A 25,123-nucleotide genomic window follows, 5' to 3' on the forward strand; every position below is an offset into this window, starting at 1 on the left:
CAAATGTCCACGTTCATCACCCAAAAATTTTTTAAAAAAATTGTTCACGTTGTATGCGTGGGTGTATTTGTAATCGGTAGGAAATATGAATCTCAAAATAGCCTTATGGTTGACGAAACAAATAAAATGCTGAAGTCGTCGAAATCAGCATTGTCGAGCACACACATGGGATTGTTTTGTAAATAAAAAATAAAAAAGGCAATTTAACAGATGAAGTGAGTCGGAGGATATATATTCATGCCAGAAGTGTCATTTTCTTGGGGTACACCTTGGTATTCAAATACAAACAAGTTCGGAGGACTAATTCAGTTTGAGTTGAGCTCCCCTTAAAAAAAGTTATCCAAGACATTACTTTTTCAAATTTTTGGGGATAGAACATTTAAGACTATTATCTCTCTCAACAAATTCACTTTTCGGTGTCCAATCTTGTGTCATTCTCCTTAAGATGATTGATGTTGCTTACCACTTAATAAAATCATTTTTCAATAAATGTATAACACTACAATAATATGCACTGCATAAATATATATGCTGGAGAGAGAACTCAATTACTATGTACAATATCGTCAGTTGCCATGGCATCATAGCGTTTCACTTCGTTTTTGTGGACCTTATTTATTGTCGGCGGAGGTCCATCGTACATAGGGACGGAAATTTTCTCAGAAGGAGCAATATGTACGTTATCCTCAGTAATAAAATATTTTAGAGAGGACATGTGCTTTTTTGAGATAAAAATATTTAATTTTATAATTGTTTTCCTACTATCTAAGATGGCATGTATAAGTTTCATGTCGCAATTGTATAGGGCGATTTTCATTGCCAACCAATCCATACTACATATATATGCTTTGGGTACATATATAAGTGCGTATGCGCATGGTCCACCACGGGGCAAACTACGAAGGGTTAGTCGTGCAGAATCTAATAGAAACCACAAAGCTCAACTTGGTGATGTCGGTTAGTTACGTACCAAAAGAACTTTGCTTGAACATGTTAAGATAAAATTGCTATAATCAGTGTAGTAACTAGCTTTCTGATCATGTTTCTATATAAATGTTCCGCTATCGATCAATATAAAAATATGGTGGCGACCGTCGATTGGAAGACAGAAGAATGGTCTTCTGTTCAAAGTCAACGCATATATATATATATATATTTATAAGTGTTAAAGTCACAAATTACCACGTGAAGACAAATGTTAAGAATTAAATTATATATGAAATATTAAAATAAAAAATTATAAATTTATAAAAAAATTAGGTATCACAACTTATCTATTCGAACTTTTATATTAGAGATGAAGTAATCGTTTATAGGCCTATCAGAAAATTTTTACAGTTCGTCACAGCACTAGCGGGTTACTAGCTTGGTGGCCTATTATTTGTTGACCATATTTATGCTAGTGGAAGCTTAATAAAGTAACTAGGAAATGGGAATCTGACCGTCAGCTTGAATACAGGCCAGGCCAGGAGGGCGAAGGTTTGGTATATTTACGACTTGACTGGCAACTGAGAAGCCGCTGCCCTTGGAATGGGTGAGGGCGTGCGACATCGCCTCTTTTTCCGGGAAGGCATTGTCCTTTGTAAACTTATATATATAATTAATGTAATTTAAACTCTTTTTACGGGAATTACGATAATTCTCCATTCAATTAGTGATAAGTTTTCGTTCATAATCCTCAACTTTTGAACAATCGATCATTCGCATCCTATATATATTAATATATACCTAAATTTTTTCACATTTTCGTAATTAATTTTTTTAAAAAATTTCTACAATGTATTTATATATCAAATATTTTCGAGGGAATTATTTTTTAAAATTAATTATTATTATTATAAAATCTATAAATACAATAATATCAACATAAAATAACCATCACAAAAAGGCATGTACAATGCTCAGATTAGTTGACTAGTATTTAAATATTTCAGTCCATCTTACCTCACCTCACCACCACCATTAAGAATCTTCCAACAAAAAAATATAAGGAGGAGCCAATAACCTGTTTGGGAGGAGGATTTTAAGGAAATGTTCCTGGGAGGTAGCGTTATTCATTTCATTCGGATCGGGATTTTGTCACCAGATGTATAAATGAAGTAATAGCACTGTTTGTTTGAAACGTTTCCCTCTAAATTCTTCCCGTCTTATCCAAACAAAAATGTTACATGTCCCTATAAAAGACGGGTCAATCAGAACGCTAGAGAATGTCGCTGGTACTGGTTCAATACATTCTGATTAGACATAGTCTAAGCTTTCACCTGAAATGAATGGCTGCTCTTTTAATGTGTCCGACGCATATAATTTAGATTGAAGAGCAGGTAGAAGGATCGGTCTCGTTTGCTTATATAAATTATACTGATATTTCATTGAAGTGACAGCCCTCCTTTTCTCCTACAACTTGGGCTATTTAATTCTTAAATAGCTAGTAGGGTTGGAATGGGCTTGCTACTTCGGAAAAAGATTTAAATAAATAAATAAAGAGCTAGTATTAATTGTATTTCTCGGGGAAGCCAAACAGTACAATGCCGTCGTCAATGTAAGCTGTTCTTTTTTCAGTTTCTGTTCTGTCTTATCTCCTTCGTTACTGTTTCTCTCTCAACTTTGATGGAAACAAGCTTCAGTCCGATCACTCTGTTGTGAGTGAAAGTTCTTGACCAACAATCTCGGCCCCCTATGGGATAAGTTCTGTAAGTTGAATTCACCTTCTTCGATCTTTTATTGATTACTCTTCAATGGCTTTCACTTCTGTTTGTACTGGAAGCTCCTTGCTCTTCACGTAACAGTCGAGGTCCATTTAGCTAACTTTCATTCTTTCGCCTGCCGTTTCCAGTGGGACTTAAGTCACGTAACCATGAAGACTTTCTGGACTCTGTTCTGCGGTGCCACTGAATGTTCGGGCGACAATGCCGAGAAAGGCTGTGGCTGGGTCATTGACCCGTACTCTTGCATCAACCAAATTCTGGTCATTTCAATCGATGCCTTGCTTCTTTTAGTTTTCCTGGTCTTGTTGACATACAAATCATGCTCCTCGAAGAAATCCATAGCTATGTCCCAGTCAGCTCGTTTTAGCCCCTTGCGGATCACTGCTGCCAGTTTCAATGGGCTGCTGAGTTTGGGCTATTTCAGTTTTGGGATTTGGATTATCTATGAGAAGATAAAAACGGAGCAGACTGTTCTTCCTCTTCACGAATGGCTAACGCTCCTCTTCCAAGGGCTTGGTTGGCTGCTACTGAGCTTGACCGTTAGCATTAGAAAGCTATACTTTCCATTCGTGGGTTTAACCAGATTTTATGCTGTTGTTGGCTCATTGTTCGCCGGATTTCTTTTCATTTCATCTGTCTGGGAAGTACTGGTCAAGAAGTTGGTCACTGTGGGAGTAATGTTGGACATATTGTCTCTTCCGGGGGCAATTCTATTGCTATTGCTCGTGTTCGAGAGACAAGATCACGGGGACTCCAATGGAGCCCTTTACGAGCCTCTCCAAGGAAGGGAGCCTGAAGAGACTGTCAAAGTAAAGGACGACATTACCCCTTTTGCTTATGCAGGAATTCTGAGCAAACTGACATTTTGGTGGTTAAATCCTCTTATGAAGAAGGGGAAGCACAAGATTCTCCAGGAGGATGATATCCCACTTCTAAGGAGAGAGGATCGAGCCGAGACTTGCTACTCAAGATTTACGGAGCGAATTCAGAAGAACAAGAAGGATGGATCTAGTGATGCCTCCTCGATCCTGTGGGCAATATTTTATGTAGAGAGGAAGAGTATTCTGGCCTCGGGAATTCTTGCATTGATCAAGGTCTTGGCCCTGGCAACAGGCCCACTATTCCTCAGTGCTTTCGTCAAGTTGGTCCAGGGTGAGCAGGCCTTTGAATACGAGGGCTACGCCCTAACTGCAGGTTTGTTCTTGGTAAAGTGCTTGGAGTCTTTATCTGAAAGGCAATGGTACTTTCAGACCCAACTCATTGGGCTTCGGGTCCGGTCCTTCCTATCAGCTGCAATCTGTGGGAAGCAATTGAGGATCTCGAATGCTGCTGAGATTATTCATTCTCCGGGTGAGATTGTGACTCTCGTTACAGCAGATGCCTATAGGATTGGTGAGTTCCCCTATTGGTTCCACCAAATATGGTCCACGAGCCTCCAATTGTGCCTTGCACTTGCCATAGTCTATTATGCCGTGGGATTGGCGACTTTGGCAGCTTTGGTCATAATAATTGTCTTGGTGGTCGGAGCTTCTCCTTTGGCAAAACTGCAGAGCAAGTACCAAAAGAAACTCATGGAAATGCAAAGTCGGAGGGTAAAGGCCACCACTGAGGCGCTCACCAACATGAGGGTGTTGAAGCTGTATGCCTGGGAGACACATTTTAAGGATGTCGTGGAAGAGTTAAGAAAGGAAGAGTCGGAGTGGATTGACAAAGCATTGGCCCAGAAAGGCAACTACTTGGTCCTCTTCTGGTCGTCCCCGACCATTGTCCCAGCAGTCACATTCTGGGCCTGCTACTTGCTGGGCATCTCTCTTAATGCAGGGAATGTGTTCACATTCCTCGCTAGTCTTCGGATAGTTCAGGAGCCAATAAGGCTAATCCCTGATGTGGTCGGGGCCTTCATTCAGGCTAAGGTTTCTTTCTATCGAATAGTGGACTTTCTTGAGGCACCGGAGTTGCAGACTAAGAATGTGAAACAAAAGAAGCATGAATGGGGAGTGGATGAGTTGGCGGTGATTGTGGAAGCAACCGAGATATCATGGGACTCGAACCCAAGTTCAGTGAAGGCAACATTAAGGAATGTTAATTTGGCAGTTAAGCCTGCAGAAAAGATTGCTATATGTGGAGAAGTTGGATCAGGGAAATCAACTCTTCTGGCCACCATTCTCGGAGAAGTTTTGTATGTCAAGGGAACAGTAAGTCCTAGCAAATAACTCGTTCAAATTCTCACAACCTTCACCGGTTTTCCCTATGGGAAAAGAGAGAAACTTTCAGTTTTCCATATTCATTCTCATAAGAGACACAAAAACAATCAGTAAAATTTTAGGTACTTTCTTCTCTCGTATTACAGGTTCGGGTCCATGGAAGGATCGCGTATGTCTCTCAAACAGCATGGATCCAGACAGGATCTATTCAAGATAACATCCTCTTTGGGTCACCTATGGATTCTACTAGATACCAGGAAACAATTCGGAGGTGCGCCCTAGTGAAAGATCTAGAAATGCTTCCATTTGGTGATCTGACTGTTATCGGAGAGCGAGGTGTGAATCTGAGTGGCGGGCAAAAGCAGAGGATCCAGCTCGCTCGAGCCCTTTATCAGGATGCTGACGTTTACCTGTTGGATGATCCATTCAGTGCCGTGGATGCCCACACAGCAACAAGCTTATTCAATGTGCGATTCTCGTCTTTTTGGACTGTGTATGGTTTGGGGTTGGACTGCAAAGAGTGTGGAATTGGATCCTTGTATAAAGGGGTCAAACCATGAGCACGTTCAATCTTTCATCCCGATATTCATCCTACATAAATTTTTTCAGAAAGAGCTAACTAATATTTGGATTTGTCTGATGTTGTCAGGAATATGTGATGGGAGCATTGTCAGGAAAGACAGTTTTGCTTGTTACTCATCAAGTTGACTTCCTCCCAGCTTTTGATTCCATCCTGGTCAGTGATTTCCATACAATCTACTGTCCTTGACCTGTTTATCTTATCGGTGAGTTTGAGAATTTTGAACTTCTGATTGATCGGTTCCCGTTTTTTCCATCCTTGTTGGTTGCAGCTAATGTCCTCGGGGGAAATCTTAAGTACTGGTAGTTTTGATCATTTGATGGCTTTGTCCCTAGAGTTTCAGGATCTTGTCAATGCACACAACACAACTGCTGGTTCCAATCAGCAAATGGAGGGCACCCCCTCTAGGAAAGAACGATACAGCAAGGAAGAGATTGAGAAAATTGAAGTGAAGGAGAGTTTTGAAACTCCTTTGGGGGACCAGTTGATTAAGGAAGAAGAACGGGAGGTTGGAGACACAGGCCTTAAGCCTTACTTTCAATACCTGAAACATGACAAGGGCTTCCTGTACTTCACCCTTGCAACGCTTGTTCATGCCATGTTTATCATTGGGCAATTGGCTCAGAATTATTGGTTGGCAGCAAATATTGGGAATTCTAGCGTAAGCAGGGTAGAGCTAAACTCGATTTACACCGGGATTGGGCTCTTACTAGCTGTCTTCCTTATATTACGATCATTCTTCTTAGTTCGCTTAGGCGTTAATGCATCGGAGTCTATATCAACTCAGTTACTACGTTCTCTCTTTCGCGCTCCAATGTCGTTTTACGACTCCACACCTCTTGGGAGAATCCTCAGTCGGGTATGAGTTTCAAATGACTTGAGCATATGGTGGCTGTGGTTCAGTAGAATTATAACATCATCTGTTGCTTTGGATTGACAGATTATGGGAATTGACTAATAAATATGTGAGGATTCTCTCCGTTTGATAGGTATCTTCAGATCTAAATATTATCGACACTGATGTGGCTTTCAGAATGAACATCGCATTTGGGTCTACAATGAACACATACACCAGCTTCGTGATACTTATGTTTCTTACGTGGCCAACTGTGTTTGTGGTCATACCTATGATTTATCTTACAATCGTTATACAGGTAATAAATTATATATCTTGGTACCACCAAAATCTTCTTTATTCTACTCGCTATGTTAATCTTACCATATTATGATTCTTTGTATGCTAGAAATACTATTATGCTTCCTCGAGGGAGTTGATGCGGTTGGATGGCACGACAAAGTCCTCCCTATCAAGCCATGTAGCCGAATCCATGGCTGGTGTGATGACAATAAGGGCTTTTGGGGAGGAAGATCGTTTCTTCTCAAGGAGTCTACGACTCATTGATGCCAATGCGAGTCCTGAGTTCCATACTTTTTCTGCGAAAGAGTGGCTGGTCCAACGGCTTGAAATACTCTGTGCCATTGTCCTCTCATCTTCGGCACTAGCAATCACACTGCTCTATCTCGGATCTTCATACTCAGGTCTGTCTCCTAACCAATTTATAGGCCTCTATTCAGTTTCCACACGTCGGGTTTTCATAGTAGTTCCAACTTGCCTAAGACAATTGTTAGGCTTTTAGATCGGTTGACAAGCAGTTATTCTGTTATTACTTCCACGGCAGGTTTCACTGGGATGGCATTATCGTATGGTCTATCATTGAATGTGTTCCTGGTGATCTCCGTCCAGTTCCAGTGCATGCTCTCCAATCTTATTGTTTCCGTTGAAAGAGTAGAGCAGTATATGCATATCAAGAGCGAGGCTCCTGAAGTAATTAATGGCAATAGACCCGATCCCAACTGGCCCGCTACTGGCAGTTTAAGGATATGCAACTTAAAGGTAGACAACATAAATTCATGTCTGTTCCTACAATGTAATCCAGTCTACGTAGGACAAATTCAAACATATGATGTCATATAATTTTCACTGCATTCACTACTTTGAGCAGGTTCGATATCGGCCAGGGGCCCCATTAGTACTTCAGGGGATAAGTTGCAACATAGAAGGCGGGCACAAGGTTGGTATTGTTGGCAGGACTGGTAGTGGAAAGACTACCCTTATCAGCACACTGTTCCGTTTAGTTGAGCCGACGGAGGGGAAGATCATTGTTGATGATCTAGATATCTGCGAAATTGGGCTCCATGACCTCAGGTCACATTTTGGGATCATACCACAGGATCCAACCCTTTTTGATGGGACGGTGAGGTACAACCTAGACCCGTTAGTGGAGCATACTGACGATGAGATTTGGGAGGTAATGCATAGGTCCCGACCAATGGTTTCTAGCGTAATATTCACCTCGCATGACGAAGTTGTTTATATTGCCGATTTCTTTAAATTTTCCAGAAACATCTTTTCTTTATGAAGTTCGACACTTACTAGTTTGTCATTATGCTTTCAGCTGATTTAGTTAAACATTCCTAAATAACTTAGTGAGTTCCGCTTTTGTGGACGTGAATAGGTTCTTGGCAAATGCCAGCTCTTGGAGGCTGTACAAAAGAAGGACAATGGCCTCGACTCTCTAGGTAGGAAGAACATATGAGAAAGTGAAAATCACCAGAAAAAGAGATTCAGTTTCTTGGTTTGAGGAAAGGAAATTACCAGTTTTGGTTTAAATGCAGTTGTGCAGGACGGGTCGAACTGGAGTATGGGACAGAGGCAACTATTTTGCTTGGGACGTGCACTGTTGAAGAGAAGGCAGATACTCGTTCTTGATGAAGCCACAGCATCCATTGACAATGCAACCGATTCAATCCTCCAGCGAACGATCCGAACAGAGTTTGCTGATTGCACGGTCATAACAGTAGCCCACAGAATACCGACCGTTATGGACTGCACAATGGTTCTTGGCATGAGTGACGGTGACTTTTCTGCTTTTATCTTATCTTCTTTTGTTCCAAAGACCGAGTGGTTCGTGGACCTAGATGGGCTGTCATGGTGACAATTTTTTCTGATATTTAACAGGAAGACTGGTGGAGTACGATGAGCCGATGAAACTGATAAACAGAGAGGGTTCTCTATTCGGGCAGCTTTACAGGGAGTACTGGTCTCGAACTGCGAATGCGAGCAATTTCTTGGTGGGTTAGCAGAGACAATTCACCAGTCAGTTCTTGAAAATAGGAACTTTGGCTAATAAAGCATCATATTTAGCGGCAGACAGTTTAAGGCTGACAGGAAAGCCTCTTCAGAAGCAAAGCAATACGGAGTGGAGGAATTTCACCTATGCGAGGAACGAGCAAATGTTAGTTGCTTTTCTCTGGATCGAGTGTTTAATTGAGTTAGAGGATTCGAAGGGAGTTGTATTACATTATATCCTGCTACATAAATCGCTGGTTTCTGGCTTCCTATTCTATCTATCGGTGCACTACTTAATAGAAATGCAGTTGGGATGCACAATTTTCAGTGGTCTCATAAGGATGTCGATTTTCTCTGGTTACAGATGGAGAAATAGAGAATTGACATGATAAGTCGATTAACCATGATGAAAAACATTTGGGTCATTAGAAATATAGGCATGACGACGAAAGCATTACCAGTTTAGATCTCAGGCAGCTTTGACCATTATATGGATATCCATGAAAAATCTACCACAGCAGGCCTCAAGGGAAAATTGTAAATCCATCGAGCTAACTGAGGGCAAGAGAGGCTTCGTAAACGTATTTAGCATAAAGCTTAGAGTTTGGAGCTTGTAAAAGGATATGAATGGATGGTTCCAGGAACCCTTCTGCCCTCCCGACGGTCAGATTGACCTCCAGCTTTTAGTAGGGGGTCCATCCCCTCGCGGTTCTTGTGGGGGTGGAATGTAACTCCCCAGAACCGTAGAATTTTTTGAAAGGATGATCATGGCTCTTCCAATTAATCATTGCATGATCAGAACCTTACCGAGAGCCACAAATTTCTGGTGGGGTGGGTTCTATATATCTGCTACCGGTTACAATCCACCCAATGAAAGTAGGTTCTCGGGGGTTCTTCCATGGGGAACGGTGGCTTTCACTTATAATCTAACTTCCAAGGATGATGAAACCAATTATGAAGAAGATAGTACGGTGCAGTGGCCCAAGGTGCTCACTTAGTACAAGTCATTTGATTTATCCCCTTAGATTTTTTTTTCCGTGAGGATTTAAATAATATATATATATATATATATATTTGATAGGATTCTCTTGTATCTCTTACTGAATTATTTTCGATAAAATATTTTCGGTTCTAGTTCCAATCAGATGCGGATCCCAGATTTGTATCGGATTGTGGAGTTGAACAAAAAAAATTGGCCCAATTGGTAGGAGGAAGGAACAAGAAATATATCATTAAAATTTGAAAACTAATATATTACATATATTCATATTATAAATTGGAGAAGGAAAATTGTGGGGTAATTTTCTATTTTCAAAATTATCCTTAATCCAATTCCATCAAAATTAATAGCCATCTATATATATATATATATATATATATAGTTGTATCCCATGCAATAAATTGGGTTAGGAAAGTAAATATCAACATTATATAGGATCACAAATGCAAATGACTAAATAAGATTTATGGGTGAATATATCATTTATAGGAAAAATAAGTAAAATTCTTGCATTAAATAGTAAAACAATTAAAAATATGGACTTATAAATTTTTACTCATTGTTAGCAAACAAGTATTGCATATTTATTTATAATATGGATTTATAAAAAAGTTCTATAATTTTTTATCTATTCAATTTTTATACTACTAAAATGCCATGCATTTTTTTATATCAAAATAATACTTAGAGTTAGAAAAAGTACTATAATAATATTTAACATATTTGCAGCAGTTATTTACGCATATAGTAAAAGAGAATTGGTACATTTATTATGCATTAAATATTTTAGTGCAACTATTTAATCAATTTTAATTTTATTTTCAAGAAAATACTTCAAATAAAAGATTTTATAACTTTTCAACCATGGTAATAACTAAAAAATGTTTTAGATAAATTTTGTAAATAAGTTTTTTGCTCTTATATTATAACGACAACAATTATGTATATGTATGTATATACATATATAACATTGATTATATACTAACGAAGAAATATTGTGTACTTTGTTTAATATTTTTATTTTTTATTTAAGAAATAAAAATATATTTTTATACAACATGAAAATCATTAATATGAGATTTACAAAAAGATAAGTTTATTTACGAAAATATATTTGATGCAAATTGAAAATACAAATATTCATAAAAAAATCACTTGGTAAAAGACTTAATTATATTTTCTCATAGTTGTATATATGATTCACTATTTGAGTTCCCAAAAATATAATTATATCATAATAAAAAATCTTTCAATTAGAATTTGTTAATTTTGATAATATTTTGATACAAATTTGAGCAAAATAAATACCATCAAGCACCCATGCTTTGGATGGGAAAAGGTTACTATACATAAATAAAGGAGAATTTGTGCATCTAATAATGTGAGTTAATAGAGACAATGAAATTGTAAATTAATATTAATATACGTATAAACATGTATAATATATAACTAATTATACCTTACCAAAATTATATAATAAAGAATTATCATACTTACAAATTATATAGATATTATAATTAGAATAGAAATAGCATAATTTATTATAATTAATATTGGTGATTTGAAGAGAAATAATTAATAGTTTTCAAAGTTTATAACTTATATGGAGTTTTATATTTTTTTATCCGAATACAACCATTTACTAAATAAAAATTCAAAGTTTTTGAACCAACTTATTTAATAAATTAATACTATACGATGAAACAAAAATCACAAAAATATAATAACATTTTTATTGAGATTGAATTATTAGGTAATTATTTTCAAATACTTTTATGTTTTATATATAAAAAAGTTATTAGGATAATGAGGAAATAAAAGTATGAAAGATTAGAATGATTAAGTTCAGACATTGTTTTAAAAATATTGTTAGATTTAATACTCAAAAGTAAAATCCGTACATCGCATGAGTCATTCAACTAGTTATATCTAGAGGCAATTTTTTAATTTTAACTCCCCATATTGTCTACTACTACAAAACAAAAAAACTCCCCATGTTCTCTTACCTCCTCTTTTCTTTTTTTCCTCTTATAATTTTGTCTCTTTTCCTTTCTTCAATCAACGTCCACTCCACATTTGGTTAGGATCTTTTGTTTTTCAGGAACTCCACTTTTACATAGCGTTTGGTAATAAAATAATATTAAATTTAGTTCTATTTAAGGAGATGAAGAAAAAAATAGTTGAGAAAAGTATGTGAGAGGATTTGAAAAAGAAGATAAAAATATAACGATCGTGTTGTTAAATTGAGGAAAAATATTAAAAGTAAGGAAAATGTATTGAATAGTTTAGGGATTTGGTATTAAAAATTAATTTAGATAACGGATAAGAAAAAGTATGAGAGATAATTTAAAGAAAAAAGATAAAAAAATTAATTATTGTGTTGTTGAATTGAGGAAAAAAAGTAAAATTGAGTTAAATTAAATTAAATCAAATCAAATCAAATTTTGTTACCAAATATAGACTTTTTTATTTTTATTTTAATTCTATTTATATGATTATTCCTATTTAGAATTAAATTTCAGAAAAATTTCATGAAATGAACGAAGATTTAATTGTAACGTGGACTCTTTATCATTACTCAAAATTAATATTAAAGAATAATATCAATCTTGAAAAATAACTCAAAACTATACTTAGTACTTGCAAAAATATATTTCGAAATTGAAATTATGTTCGTTTCGTGCATAGCACGGCCGTGCTCTTGTATATATACACACATAGTTCTTCCACATGTGCGCGCTCATATGTTTGCATAAACTCAAGGATTCATATTTTAATAAAAAGCTATCTAGATTTTTTAACCTTAATAAAATTTACTAATTCTTAAAAGTAATAAAGGACAAATAGGAGGAAATTTTTAGGTAGTAGAATAGTGAAATATTTTTAATTCTTTTATTTTCAATATTCTTTTTGAAATAGGAGAGTTTCTAATAATTTATATATAATACAATTTAATTTAGGAAAGATGGTGATGGTTATAAAATGAAGTTTTCTCATAAAATGACCTGATGGGCATATCCTTGAAATTTGTCGTACTCGTTATATGGTTCAGATACTAAGAATAATTATAGAGAATGTTCGAACTCACTCCTACTTAAATTATAAAATTAAGAAAATGTAGAAATTATACAGGTTCACAATTCGATTTAAATTCACCATAAAACTCATTGGTTCACCATCTCCCATCAACAGTTTGCTCGCGGAATGATGAAATTTCTTACATAGGGTAACGAAACCAAGATTTAGAATCATTGTCATGTGAAATCATTTTCCTTGTACCAACCAGTTATAGATGTTGTATAATAATTAATAAATCATATTTACTAATAATAATAATAATAATAATTGGTCATATATTTTTTAATTGTTTGATTTGATCAATTTAATTTGTTGACTCTTTAATTGTTTGGCCGTTGATCATCCAAACAATTGCATAGTCAATTGGCCTAGCGGTTTCAAATATTCTTGCCCGTTCAAGGAAATTGCAAGGCAATTAGTTTTCTTTTACCGTTGAAGTCTATTAATTTGTCTTATTAGAATCTTTTAGTTTTGCAATGCTATATATATGCATACATAGTGTACGGGTGAGTGTGTGTATTTTTTGAGAGCAAGAATTCTATTTTAAGTTCATATATTATTTGATCTCAGGTTGGATTATAGTGAGAGAGTGTCGTGTTTGTAGTCACGATTTCTCCTCGTAAGCATTGTATTCTGGAGTTGGGTAATTTCGTTGAAGCCGCACTACAATTTTACGGGGAATTATCTATCCTCAATAAAGTTTCTTGGAAATGCCTTGCCTACGCTTCGTTCTTCATTCTCCCTTTTCAATTTTCACCCATCAAATTTTCTTATTTTCTTCACATCTTGAATTATACGAGAACAAGTTGAGGATAGATAATTTCCTTGGATTCGGCAATTGTGAGAGCTCAAATTCAAGATACAGAGAAGCTTGAGATGTTGAATGGCCTCAACTATGAGATGGAGCACGAAGATTTGTTATCAATTAACAATTGCGAGAGTCATCTACGTGCTATCGACTCCATATCCACACGATGATGGAGGCAATGGAGACATTACAGAAAATCAAAAGAAATGGCTTGAAGATGACTACGTGTGCCGATTCATGATCTTCAATGCAATGAACAATGCCCTTTTCAATGCGTTCCACGTGCACTCAACAACATATGAGCTTTGGAATGCTATTCAAAAAAGGTACATACATGAAGATGCCGGAAATAAATCTTTATTGATAAACAAGTATATTTTAAAATGATTGATTCTAAATCTGTTATTGATCAAGTAAATGAATTAAATGATATTGCTACTGAATGTGCTTATGTTGGGGAACCAATTTCTGAAACCTTTCAAGTTTCAACAATTATTAGCAAACTTCCACCTTCGTGGAACGATTATCAAAAGGTTTTACAACACAAGCAAAAGCCTTTGAATTTGGATCAATTGCTTCAAGTTATGCAAATTGAAAATGAATTTAGAAATCGAGATGTACTTGTTAATCAAGAGAAGTCTAATCATGTTGTTCATGTTCAATCTCCGGCATCTAATTCTTCAAAATCAAAAAATAAATTTTTTTAAAGGCAAAAAAAAACTTCTTTCAAACTAGATGGTGTTGAAAAAGATGTTTTCAAGAAAAAGAAAGGTCCTTGTTTTGTTAGTGGAAAAGTGGGTCATTTTGCTCGAGAGTGCCGTTACCGCGAAGGACAAGAGAAGGATGAGACAAATAATGTGGGAGGAAGAGGAAGAGCTCACTGCTGTTATCACAACAATTCTCATGGTCGTCAAAGATGAAGAATGGTGGATCGACTCCGGTGCAACCTGTCATGTCACTCCGCATATTCAAGACCTATGAAGCTGTCGATGGTAAAAAGTCAGTATTCATGAGTAATTCTTCTATTTGTGCTGTCATGGGAATTGGGACTGTTCAAATTTCTTTGTCCTCGGGAAAAGTACTTACTTTGGGAGATGTTTATCATATTCCGGGGCTTAGAAAAAGTCTTGCTTCTGTTAAGAAACTTGATGATCATGGGTTTAAAATTGTATTTGATTCCTAAAAGGTGATCATTTCCAAAAAAGGGTCATTCAATGGGAAAGGATATGCGAAGGATAACACGTACGCCCTTAGCATGAATAATTAAAAAAATGTATGCTCTTAGTATGAATAATTAAATAGGCATCTATTTTTTTTTATTGTTGATGACATGAATCTATTTGGCATTACAGAGTGTTTAATTTCTCAATGTACTTGATTCTGTGATTTGGTCAAGCCGATTATTTGACTCTTTTGATTTGCGAATATTTTCTTAATAATATTGGATAATAATTTGGTTATTAATTAATTATAATTCATTTAAAAAAATTTATAATTTTGGAATCTTTTAAGTAATGGTGAGATATGGTAACTGTGAGATATAATGTATTAAATTCATGAATTGATTGTGAATGAATATATAGAAATCAATGAATAGGAAAATCTATTAATGTCATTGACCATATTGATTAGTCTTGAAATGGAAGTAAATCCATAATTTGCTTGGTGGATCTACTGTGTAAATTGATAGAACGAGTTTTAGTATGTTTTAACAAATTACGATTGATTAATTGACAATAAAGGATTATGTTCTCACATGAATGTATTTTATATGAGGAAATATTTATCTCTTTTACAACCATTCAATAATGCCGATGGAAGTTTAAAAATAAATTAGATTTGTGGCTGTTAATTTTTTAACGTTCCCATTAGAAATATGTCTTTGACCTTTGCACGGTAAATGATTATTAGTTTGTAATTTCGCTTATTTGGATTTTAGAGTACGGCTTTGAGATATCATTTATGAGATGGACAAGAAAGTGTTTTTTATTTTTATTTGTGATCTTGAAGCATGACACATGATTTTGAACAAAAATATATACTTGTCATGTGCGAGTTTATGAGGGGCAGTTTCTATAACATGCAATTATAATATGTCAATTTATGTGAATGAATTTATTCATAAAATATATTTAATGATTAATATCTTGACATAACTAATATCTCTTTTATTTATGTGATGCATGTGACTGTACGAGTAATTATTCTGGAGGTCCAATATATTATAGTGACAAAGAGTCTCAACAAGATGCTAACAACATTTTCATGTCACGAGGTGCGTACGGAATAAATACACAATAAGGAGGCATGTAAAGAAACTATGTGTGATAATTGAGAATAATTTGAAACCGCGAGAGATATGAGACTTTACCAAATTATAAAATTAGTTTGTGTGAATCCTATCCTCTTTATATCGATGCCACTAAATGGGAAAATCAGCTCTTTGAACGGAAATCGAGTTTTGAGGGGTCAAGGGCTCTTCACTATAGACTATACATGAAATGTATTACGTGTTTACATTTTCGGTGCATTATGAATTATGAGAAATAATGGGGGTGATTCCCAAAAGTCCCTATTTGGTTTAACGCGTCGAATTTCCACAGTAAGAAAGAATGGACATTTGTCCTTAACATCTCATAGCTTTTAAAGTGGAGCGATAAAACAGCTGTAGATACTCCTGATGAGACTGCATACGCAAATATGGAAGTGAGTTGCTGTTTCCTACGGATTTTTCCGATAAAATCCTAGAGTACTTGCTAAATCGAGATAGCGCAAGGCCGTACTAAATTGGCGCTACATATAGTGATCTAGAACCCATGTATAGTGTGAACTAAATTCCTTGAATTTATATTATAATCAACGGTTCAAGCCCTAGGCACCGTCAGGCTATGCACCATACAATAACCCGACTTATTTATCCTAGAGTACTTGCTAAATCGAGATAGCGCAAGGCCGTACTAAATTGGCGCTACATATAGTGATCTAGAACCCATGTATAGTGTGAACTAAATTCCTTGAATTTATATTATAATCAACGGTTCAAGCCCTAGGCACCGTCAGGCTATGCACCATACAATAACCCGACTTATTTATTTTCTTTATATTATATTACTTTATGCGATATTATTATTAGCAAAAAATTGGGGGATTGTTGTATAATAAATCATATTTACTAATAATCATAATAATAATTGGTCAGACGTTTTTAATTGTTTGATTTGATCAATTTAATTTGTCGACTCTTTAATTGTTTGGCCGTAGATCATCCAAATAACTGCATAGTCAATTGACTTAATATTCTTGCCCGTCCAAGGAAATTAAAAGGCAATTAATTTTCTTTTACCGTTGAAGTCTATTAATTTGTCTTATTAGAATCTTGAAGTTTTGCAATGCTATGTATATGCATAGATAATTTACGGGTGATTGTGTGTATTTTTTGAGAGCAAGAATTTTATTTTAAGTTCATATATTATTTGATCTCGGGTTGGGTTCAAGTGAGGGGTGTCATGTTTTTAGCCATGATTTCTCCTCGTGGGCATTAAATCCCGAGGTTGGGTAATTCTGTTGAAGCCGTCCCATAGTTTTGTGGAGAATTATCTATTCTCAAGAAAGTTTTTTTGAAAATGCCTTGATCTCAAGTTGGGTTCTAATGAGGAAGTGTCATGTTTTTGGCCATGATTTCTCCTCGTGGGCATTGTATCCCAAAGTTGGATAATTCCGTTGATGCCGCGCTACAGTTTTGCAGGGAATTATCTATTCTCAAGAAAATTTTTTGGAAATGCCTTGCCCACACTTCATTCTTCATTCTCCCTTCTCAATTTTTCACCCGTCAAATATTCTTATTTTCTTTGCATCTTGAATTATATCACAATAATAGAGGGATTTTATACGGTTATAATTTGTTATCGTGACAAATACGATACTTTTATTAAAATGTATGGTATGTAAATTCAAATGTATAGTATTTTGAAAATTTATTCTTGTACTGATCTTCATAATCAATAGTACTACATATTTGAATGAAAGTATCACACTTATTACGGTAATTGTCACTATATAACACCCCTTGTTAGAACACTCAAGCGTGGGTCTTTATATAAACTAGATGATGGGCCCGCGCGAGAGTTTTTGGGTCAAATAATGTTCTTGTGCTAATATTTTATAAGGAGTGACACATAAAATTTATTCATATCGCGAAGTGTAAAAACACTTGTTAAATAGAAGTGTTATAATAGAACGACTATTTTGCCATTCACCTACTGTCAAATTTACCTCATATGAGACAAATTTAACTCAATCTCAATATTATATATGTCAAAAAGCAATTCCTCTTACATAAAAAATGAATCTCACCTTCCATGTCTTCTACCTTCTCACTTATATCTTGAAATTGATAACCTTTCTTTTTGCACCTCCAGATTGAAATTGCCGTAGGTAATTTTTCTTCCGTAAATTCTGACCTTCGTGCGGGATTGGTAGAGTCTTTTTACCTTCCATGGTATCGGTTTCGGGAATTGAAGTGGCACCACGATACTTCATCATCTATCGAATTCCTGTTGGCGGCCGATCATATGAAAAGTCAGGCAAGGAGAAGTCTCCTCCGTTCTACGTGGCGTCAATAGGTAAGTCATTCCGACTTTTATTATTTTATATAGATTTATTGCAAAAATTTATTGTAATAATCATGGTTGTCAGGATCTCGAATCAGTTCCTGAGATTTTACAATCTTACAATCTATGAGCAAATTTTCGATCCCGATCTTAATTTGAGGATCTAAATTGTATGATCTTAGTGAGATAGGTGAGATCCTATGGATCTTACACCATACGAAACTTTTAAAAAATTAACCCAATCCCATGCATGTTAGCCCATTTGTCAAGCCCATTGAGTGGCCATGTCATTTTTTAAAGTGATCTATTTTTCTTTCTTTATTGTAGTTTGCTACTTTTTTCGATAATGTTATATGTGAACAGTGAGCTACTTTTGTAACTTGTGAACGGTGTCTCGTGCTTTTCTATGATTTGTTAGTGATTGATTTTTTAGAACTTGAAATCGTATGAACATGGATTGATTTTTTACGATAAATAAGAACTGTGATTGTAAATAAGAGTTAAGAGTTGTGATAACCATGAAAGCATACATTTATATTTTTATATTTATACGATCATCGATTTGATTATACAATCCTCGATCTCCTTCCGATCTTAACTGGGGTTGCGATGTTGACAACCTTGATAATAATATAAAATTGAATGACCTTAGCCCACTTCTCTTCCAGATATGGTACTCCTGATGAATGAGATGAGGCAACAGCAGTTTTGGACCATGGGAATGGGAAAAGAGGATGCACATTTAATAAGTCCATATGTTGGTACCACAAATGCATTTATTGTAGCTATAAATTTCACCGACAACTCCTGTATTCTATCAAAAGACGGCAAACACGATACTGCACTCCGTATTTTCTGGTTAGGCATTTTCTAGCATGACACGTGTGACGCGCGTCCACATGGTTGGATGTGCTGCCCTATGTGAGCCCCGCACGCATCTTATGTTGTCGACCCACTTGTCCGCGTGACACAGTATCAAGCAAGCATAACACTTTCAGGTTATATTTTTGATTTCCATATAAATTAATCGTTATTTTTCCTCGCATACTTTAATTAATTGCTTGTGATCTAATGATTGAAATTATTTTTAGAAAAGAAAATCATAAAAGACGACAAGTGTCATTTCCTCCTCCGGATTGTGCCAAAATTCTTTTGAGGATAGGATTTTAGCCACGTGTCAGTCATGTGGCCTAAGTGCCCTTTGTACCTATTCGGCTGTTCCGAATTTCAGGAGCATTTAGTTTGAATTTGATTTCCGAATTGGATAAATAATTCAATTCAATTTGATTTTATATAATGATTGTAAATATTAAAAAATATGTTAATATATGAAAATATATATATGTACGTGAAAATAGATATAAAATTTATTATTAAAAAATTAATTATAAAAAGAAAATAAGAAATTTATTATTAAAAATTGATTATAAGAAATGATTATGAAAAAATGAGTGAAAAATTATTATTAAATGATAGAAAAATAATAATAATAATGATTATATGGTTAAATTTAAAAAAGAATAGAGTTGAGTGAAATTATAATTTGAAAAATAAACAAAGGCTAATGATTTGTTGTCACTCTTCAATTGTAGACTTTTATCCTTATTCTGCCTTTATTAATTAGTGGATTTACAACACCCTACGAAGAAAGAGATTTTCCCACCTCTCTGCCTACTACCATTAGCACTTAGCAGACAACTTACGAATTTATTTTCTATCTTTTTTTCCCCCATAGAAACTTATTACAAATCTGGATAAAAAAAGTGAGGATTGAAAATAAAAGTTCTCATGAGTCATGAGAAACTTATATGGTATTAGTTCCAATATCAGGAGGAAATCCTATTATTGAGATATCAAAGGTAAATAAGTGGGCACCACAAATTACGCGTACAAAATATTTATGTAATTTTATAATTAATTAAAGGGTCAATTAACTAAAAAATACAAACATTTTAAATTTTATCAATTCTATCATAAACTTTTCTTTTTAAGCTAAATATATATACTATAAATTTGATATCAATGTTAGCACGACTTCCATTTGTTCGATCGGTATGCTTCAATGACAACCACTGCCCGCCCAATCGGGGTTGTCCATGACGGCAAAAATCTCATGTGACCCAAACTAGGGGGATGGTGGCTACCGATGAGACTTCCACCACCTATCCCCTTCATTCTTTTCTCGATTTTACTTTTTCTTTTTTCAAGTTCGGGCTATGAGAGCCTCATCGGGGCCCATCGTTGCCCTTATAAGGTCAGCAACGACCTTTGCTATCTCAATTGGAGGGCGTGGCCATAGATTCTCATTTAAATTAACGGAAAAGTTAAGGCGTATTAAAATTAATATCAAATTGATAGTTCGTGCATTTTTAGGTCAAGAAAAAAGTTCATAATAGAATTGATAAAATGTGAAAAGTTTGTGTTCTTTAGAAAATTAACCATTAATTAAAAGATATAGATAAAAGCAATTTTTATATATCGGCATTATAAAATACACGTATAAAATATTCTTGTAATTTTTATGATTGATGAAAAGTTATAAAATTGTTCTACCAAATATAAGCAATTTCACCCATAAAAATATGTATAAGCAATTTTTACTGCTAGTTGAAAATTTCACGTGATGTAAACATACGATTAAATATAACGTAAAACAATGTAGTTTTAATATGCAAAAAATCAATTAATTGAGTTCAATGAGCTAATTGTTTAGCCTAATTCTGCAAATTGGGAATAAGATGGCTTAAATTAAATTGAGTTAAACTGTCTTGATGAGGAATACTGGTAGATTAATATTATATTTTGAAAGCTTGTTTAAATATCTATTATTATTTAAAATGAAAGAGTAATGAATTTGGTCTCACTTTTCCTATCCATATTGCCCATATTAGATATCTCTCAATTATTTAGAAGCATTGGTTTAGAATAAAATAGTGCATACCCAATAACCTCCTTTCCCTACGCACTCTCTCATCCCTATCCTTTTCTACCTTCTCATCTCTCCTCTCTATTTTGCTCTTTTCATTCTTCAAAAAAAAAAAAGAATTCAGAGGAACTTATTTTGCTAAGTTTGGTCGTTAAGTTTAGGATAAGGATAGGGCTAGGATGAAATGAGATTTTAAATCCCATAAGTTACAATATTCTAATCAAGTGCTTGGAGAATGTTTAGATTTAGGATTATGATATTAAAACAAAATGACCAATACATCCCTTAGAACAAATATTTTAAATTTTAAAAAATTAAAATAAACTCTAAAAAATTGAAATTTTAATAAAAAATAAAAAATAACTAAAAGAAGCCATAAAATTTAGAAGAACAGAGGGAGAAACAACGGCGGTTGTTGCCCATGCTAGCCACCACATTCCTAGCGAAGTCATCGGCGGCCTCAGACGTCGCTGGTGACCTCGCCCGGGCGATGGCGGCTGATGTTAGGCCACCGCCACTAGTAATTTAAAAAAGGAAAAAAGAAAACAAAAGAGAGATAGATCGCGGCCGTAGTGGCATGATGCTAGACACCACTGCCCTAATCAAGGTCGTCGATTGCCTTTGCGGTCTTCGGCAACCTCGATTAGGACTGTAGTGGCTGGCACCAGGCCACCACAGCTCCTATATCTCTCTCTCTCTCTCTCTCTTCTGTATTTCTTTTCTTTTTCTTTTTTTTAATTACGAGCGATGGTGGCCAATGCAGCAACCCCCGCCCCAAGCGAGGTTGTTGGCGACTCTTGGGCATGCCGGCAACCTCGCCAAGGAGGTGGTGGTCAGAGCTTGGCCACTGCCTTCACTCCCGATCTTTTGGCTTCAACCCTTAAAAAAAAAAAAAGAAAGTTGTAGTGGCAATTTTGGAAATTTTGATGTTAGAATGGGGGCATTTTCATCTTTTGATACAAATATTAATTCCAACTCGCCCTTTTTCCATTCCTTACATGGGAATAGTCTCTTAATAATTATATTCCACTTTATCTCTATCCTATTGACACCAAATGCGGGATAAGGATTTCGAAATACTAATCCCAATCTATATTGTGACAGTCAATTTTTTAATTGTACAACAATTCTAGTATTTTCATCATATTTTAACTATAATATCAATTCCCATCTATTATTTGCACATATTTTATTTCGCGTGTAATGCAGGTATACTTCTGCTTCAGTTTAAACCTTCCGTTCTTTGTGCCTTAAACTGAATCTAGATAGAATTACATCAACATTTCATTAATAAGCTTTCTTTTAATGAATAATAAGTACAAATTTTCAAATGAAAACAATAAGTATATTATTTATAGCAGAAATTATTTCTTCATTTTTACTCAAATTTCCTTGTAATTTCTACAGTATTCTCCAGTATTAACACTAATTACAATGTCACACTGTTTCATAGAATATTTTATTTTGATTTGCCCATATGAAATATCTGGGAAGTTTTGAAAAGCACGTTAAATTTCTCTTTTTTAGGCAACAAATTCTTCGGCAGTCCTATTTTGTCACGTGGTGTGAGAAAGAACCAATTGAAATATAACAAACTCGCAGATGGGATATTAATCATATGAACAATTGCCATAATTATTACTAATTGTAATAATACTATTAGTTATTTCTCATCATATTATTATAAGATCATTTTATGGACTAATATGCTAAAAGAAAGAAAACAACAAAGTAAAGAGAACAATATAGCATTAAATCTCACCACCCAAACTTATAAACGGATAAAACATGTCCGAAATCTTTGCCTCCGCACATTCAATAGGGGAAATAAGAGACCAGGCACGTGTGGCTTGCTAGCAACCAGCATTGCCTCTCGGTGCCGCTCTCTGGCTGGCAGATATCGATTGCCATCACGTGGACATGCAATATTTGTACCCTGTCTGGCTTTTGCTAGTCCGATCGACATTGAGAAATCGAAAGCTATCTAGGGAAGGGACCACTTAAGATAATCATAAGTATTAGGCTATATCGAATTAAAATATTCAGCCGTCGTCAATCATGGTTGATCAAGGTGGCCTGGACAACTCCTAATCAAATGGCAACCGTTCATATGAAAATCACTATTTTCTTATATATAATTTTTTATTTTCTTATTCGTGAAATTAAATAACCATTATGTTATATGTGTAATTATATATTGTTATTTATTGTAAATCACTATTTTCAGAATTTTATAACACATGTTTTATATATGACAAATTAGCAATAAAAAATTACATTCTAATTCGTGCGCTCAACTAGTATATATAAAGCAAGAATATGGTGGACTCAATCAGATGGTCTCAAAATGCCCTGATCCTGAATGAATATTTCTCGATTTTTTGAGTTTTTTCAAAATAACAAATTTTTAAAATTTTAAAGTACATACATATAGATTTGTGGGACCGTTCATTATTTTCTCGATTTCTTTTTAAACAATAACATTTATATTTAATTTTTTTAAAAAGGTTTTAAAACATATAAATTTAGATTTGTGGAAACGGTCGTTGTTGTCTCGATCTTTTGAGCTTCTTTAGAAAATGAATTTTTTTAAAAAAATATGAATATAGATTTGTGGGAGTAATCACTATTTTATCTAGTTTTTGAGATTCTTTTAGAAAACAAAATTTTGAAAACATATATATACATATATAGAGGTAAATTGCACTGGTGGTCCAAAAAGTTTTACAAATGTTTCAATATGGTACAAATAGTTTTTTTTGTTACTTGATGGTACAAAATGTTTTAAAGTTGTTTCAGTATAGTACAAACTGTCATCTCGCTATTGACGCTGTCAAGCCGTCCTTTACAAGATCTATAAATTTTGCACAATCATGTAACTTACGTAAAATATTTTGTATTATTAAGTTACAATTTCAAAACATTTTGCACCATCATGTAACGTCCCACAAAAATCGGTTTTGCACCATCAATGTCGGCTTAACAACGTCAATGGCGAGATGACGGTTTATACTATATTGAAATAATTTTGAAACATTTTGTACCATCAAGTAACAAAAAAAAACTTTTTGTACCATATTAAAATATTTGTAAAACTTTTTGGACCACCAGTGCAATTTACCCATATATATATATATATATAAAGTTAGGTGACCGGTCATTATTTTCTCATATTTTATTTTTTGAAATTATAAGTATTTTATGAAAAGATCCAAATAAAACAAATAACGTAAGATCATATTTGCTTTTCAAAAATAAATTAGATCATATTTTCATAGATATGTTATATATTTACATTTAAAAAAGCAAATCATAAAGAAATAGATTTGTGGGACAACTCATTTCTTCTCGATTTTTTGAGCTTTCTTTAAAATAATATTTTTAAATAACATATAAATATAAGTTTGTGAAATCAGTTGTTGCTTTTTTCGTTTTTTGAGCTATTTTTTCTTAATAAAATGATTTTATTAATTACTCAATTTTTTTGAGCTTTCTTTTCAAAAAGATTTTTTTTTGTAAATAACATATAAACATAGACATTTGTGGGACTATTGTTATTTTTTCGATTTTTGAGCTTCTTTTTCAAGAGACAATTTTTAAAACATATAGATAAGATTTATAAATATTTTCTCCTTTTTTTGAATTTATAAACATACATATATAGATTCACAAATATTTTTTGGATTGATCATTATTTTCTCCTTTTTCAAAATTTTTTAAATTATAAATATTTTATGAAAAGATCCAGATAAAATAAATCACGTAAGATCATTTTGTTTTTTAAAAAATAGATCATATTTGTTATATATTTGTTTTTCAAAAGCAAATCATATTATATTTTTATTAAATATATGATGTATTATCTATAGTATATTATGTATGATATGTTATGAATAGTCGAGGTACTACACATAAACTATGACTGATTCGGCTGTTAAAATTATTGCTATCACAATAGTTCTTTAATTCTTGGTACACACGTGAGTTTATCTTAGTACATCTAGAATTAGACTCTTAAAGGTGAGTCATTCAATTTTTACTTTCTCCTGCACATAAACTTTTGTAGAACTTTTGGGTTCTCT

The 25,123-nt window shown here is 34.3% G+C and overlaps 1 protein-coding gene across 1 annotated transcript; it reads left to right on the top strand.

Moving 5' to 3' along the window:
- The first annotated feature begins 2,453 nt into the window (after nt 1-2,453).
- On the top strand, nt 2,454-8,952 carry LOC116202998 (ABC transporter C family member 10-like). Its single transcript, XM_031534632.1, has 12 exons — nt 2,454-2,690; nt 2,834-4,900; nt 5,056-5,376; nt 5,559-5,645; nt 5,761-6,348; nt 6,479-6,643; nt 6,734-7,028; nt 7,169-7,383; nt 7,493-7,798; nt 8,006-8,069; nt 8,166-8,405; nt 8,509-8,952. Exons 2-12 carry the CDS (start codon nt 2,855-2,857, stop codon nt 8,628-8,630), a joined length of 4,449 nt encoding a protein of 1,482 aa, XP_031390492.1. The 5' UTR covers nt 2,454-2,690; nt 2,834-2,854; the 3' UTR covers nt 8,631-8,952.
- Nucleotides 8,953-25,123: the final 16,171 nt, after the last annotated feature.

The sequence above is a fragment of the Punica granatum genome, chromosome 4 (assembly GCF_007655135.1).
Source record: "Punica granatum isolate Tunisia-2019 chromosome 4, ASM765513v2, whole genome shotgun sequence".
Classification (NCBI taxonomy): Eukaryota; Viridiplantae; Streptophyta; class Magnoliopsida; order Myrtales; family Lythraceae; genus Punica; species Punica granatum.

Excerpts from the sequence above, each read along its gene's own strand:
- LOC116202998 (XM_031534632.1), top strand. The coding sequence starts at position 2,855 with ATGAAGACTTTCTGGACTCTGTTCTGCGGTGCCACTGAATGTTCGGGC. Across the intron at positions 4,901-5,055 it reads TTTTGTATGTCAAGGGAACA|GTTCGGGTCCATGGAAGGAT; the intron begins GTAAGTCCTAGC and ends CTCGTATTACAG. Across the intron at positions 8,406-8,508 it reads GGTTCTTGGCATGAGTGACG|GAAGACTGGTGGAGTACGAT; the intron begins GTGACTTTTCTG and ends GATATTTAACAG.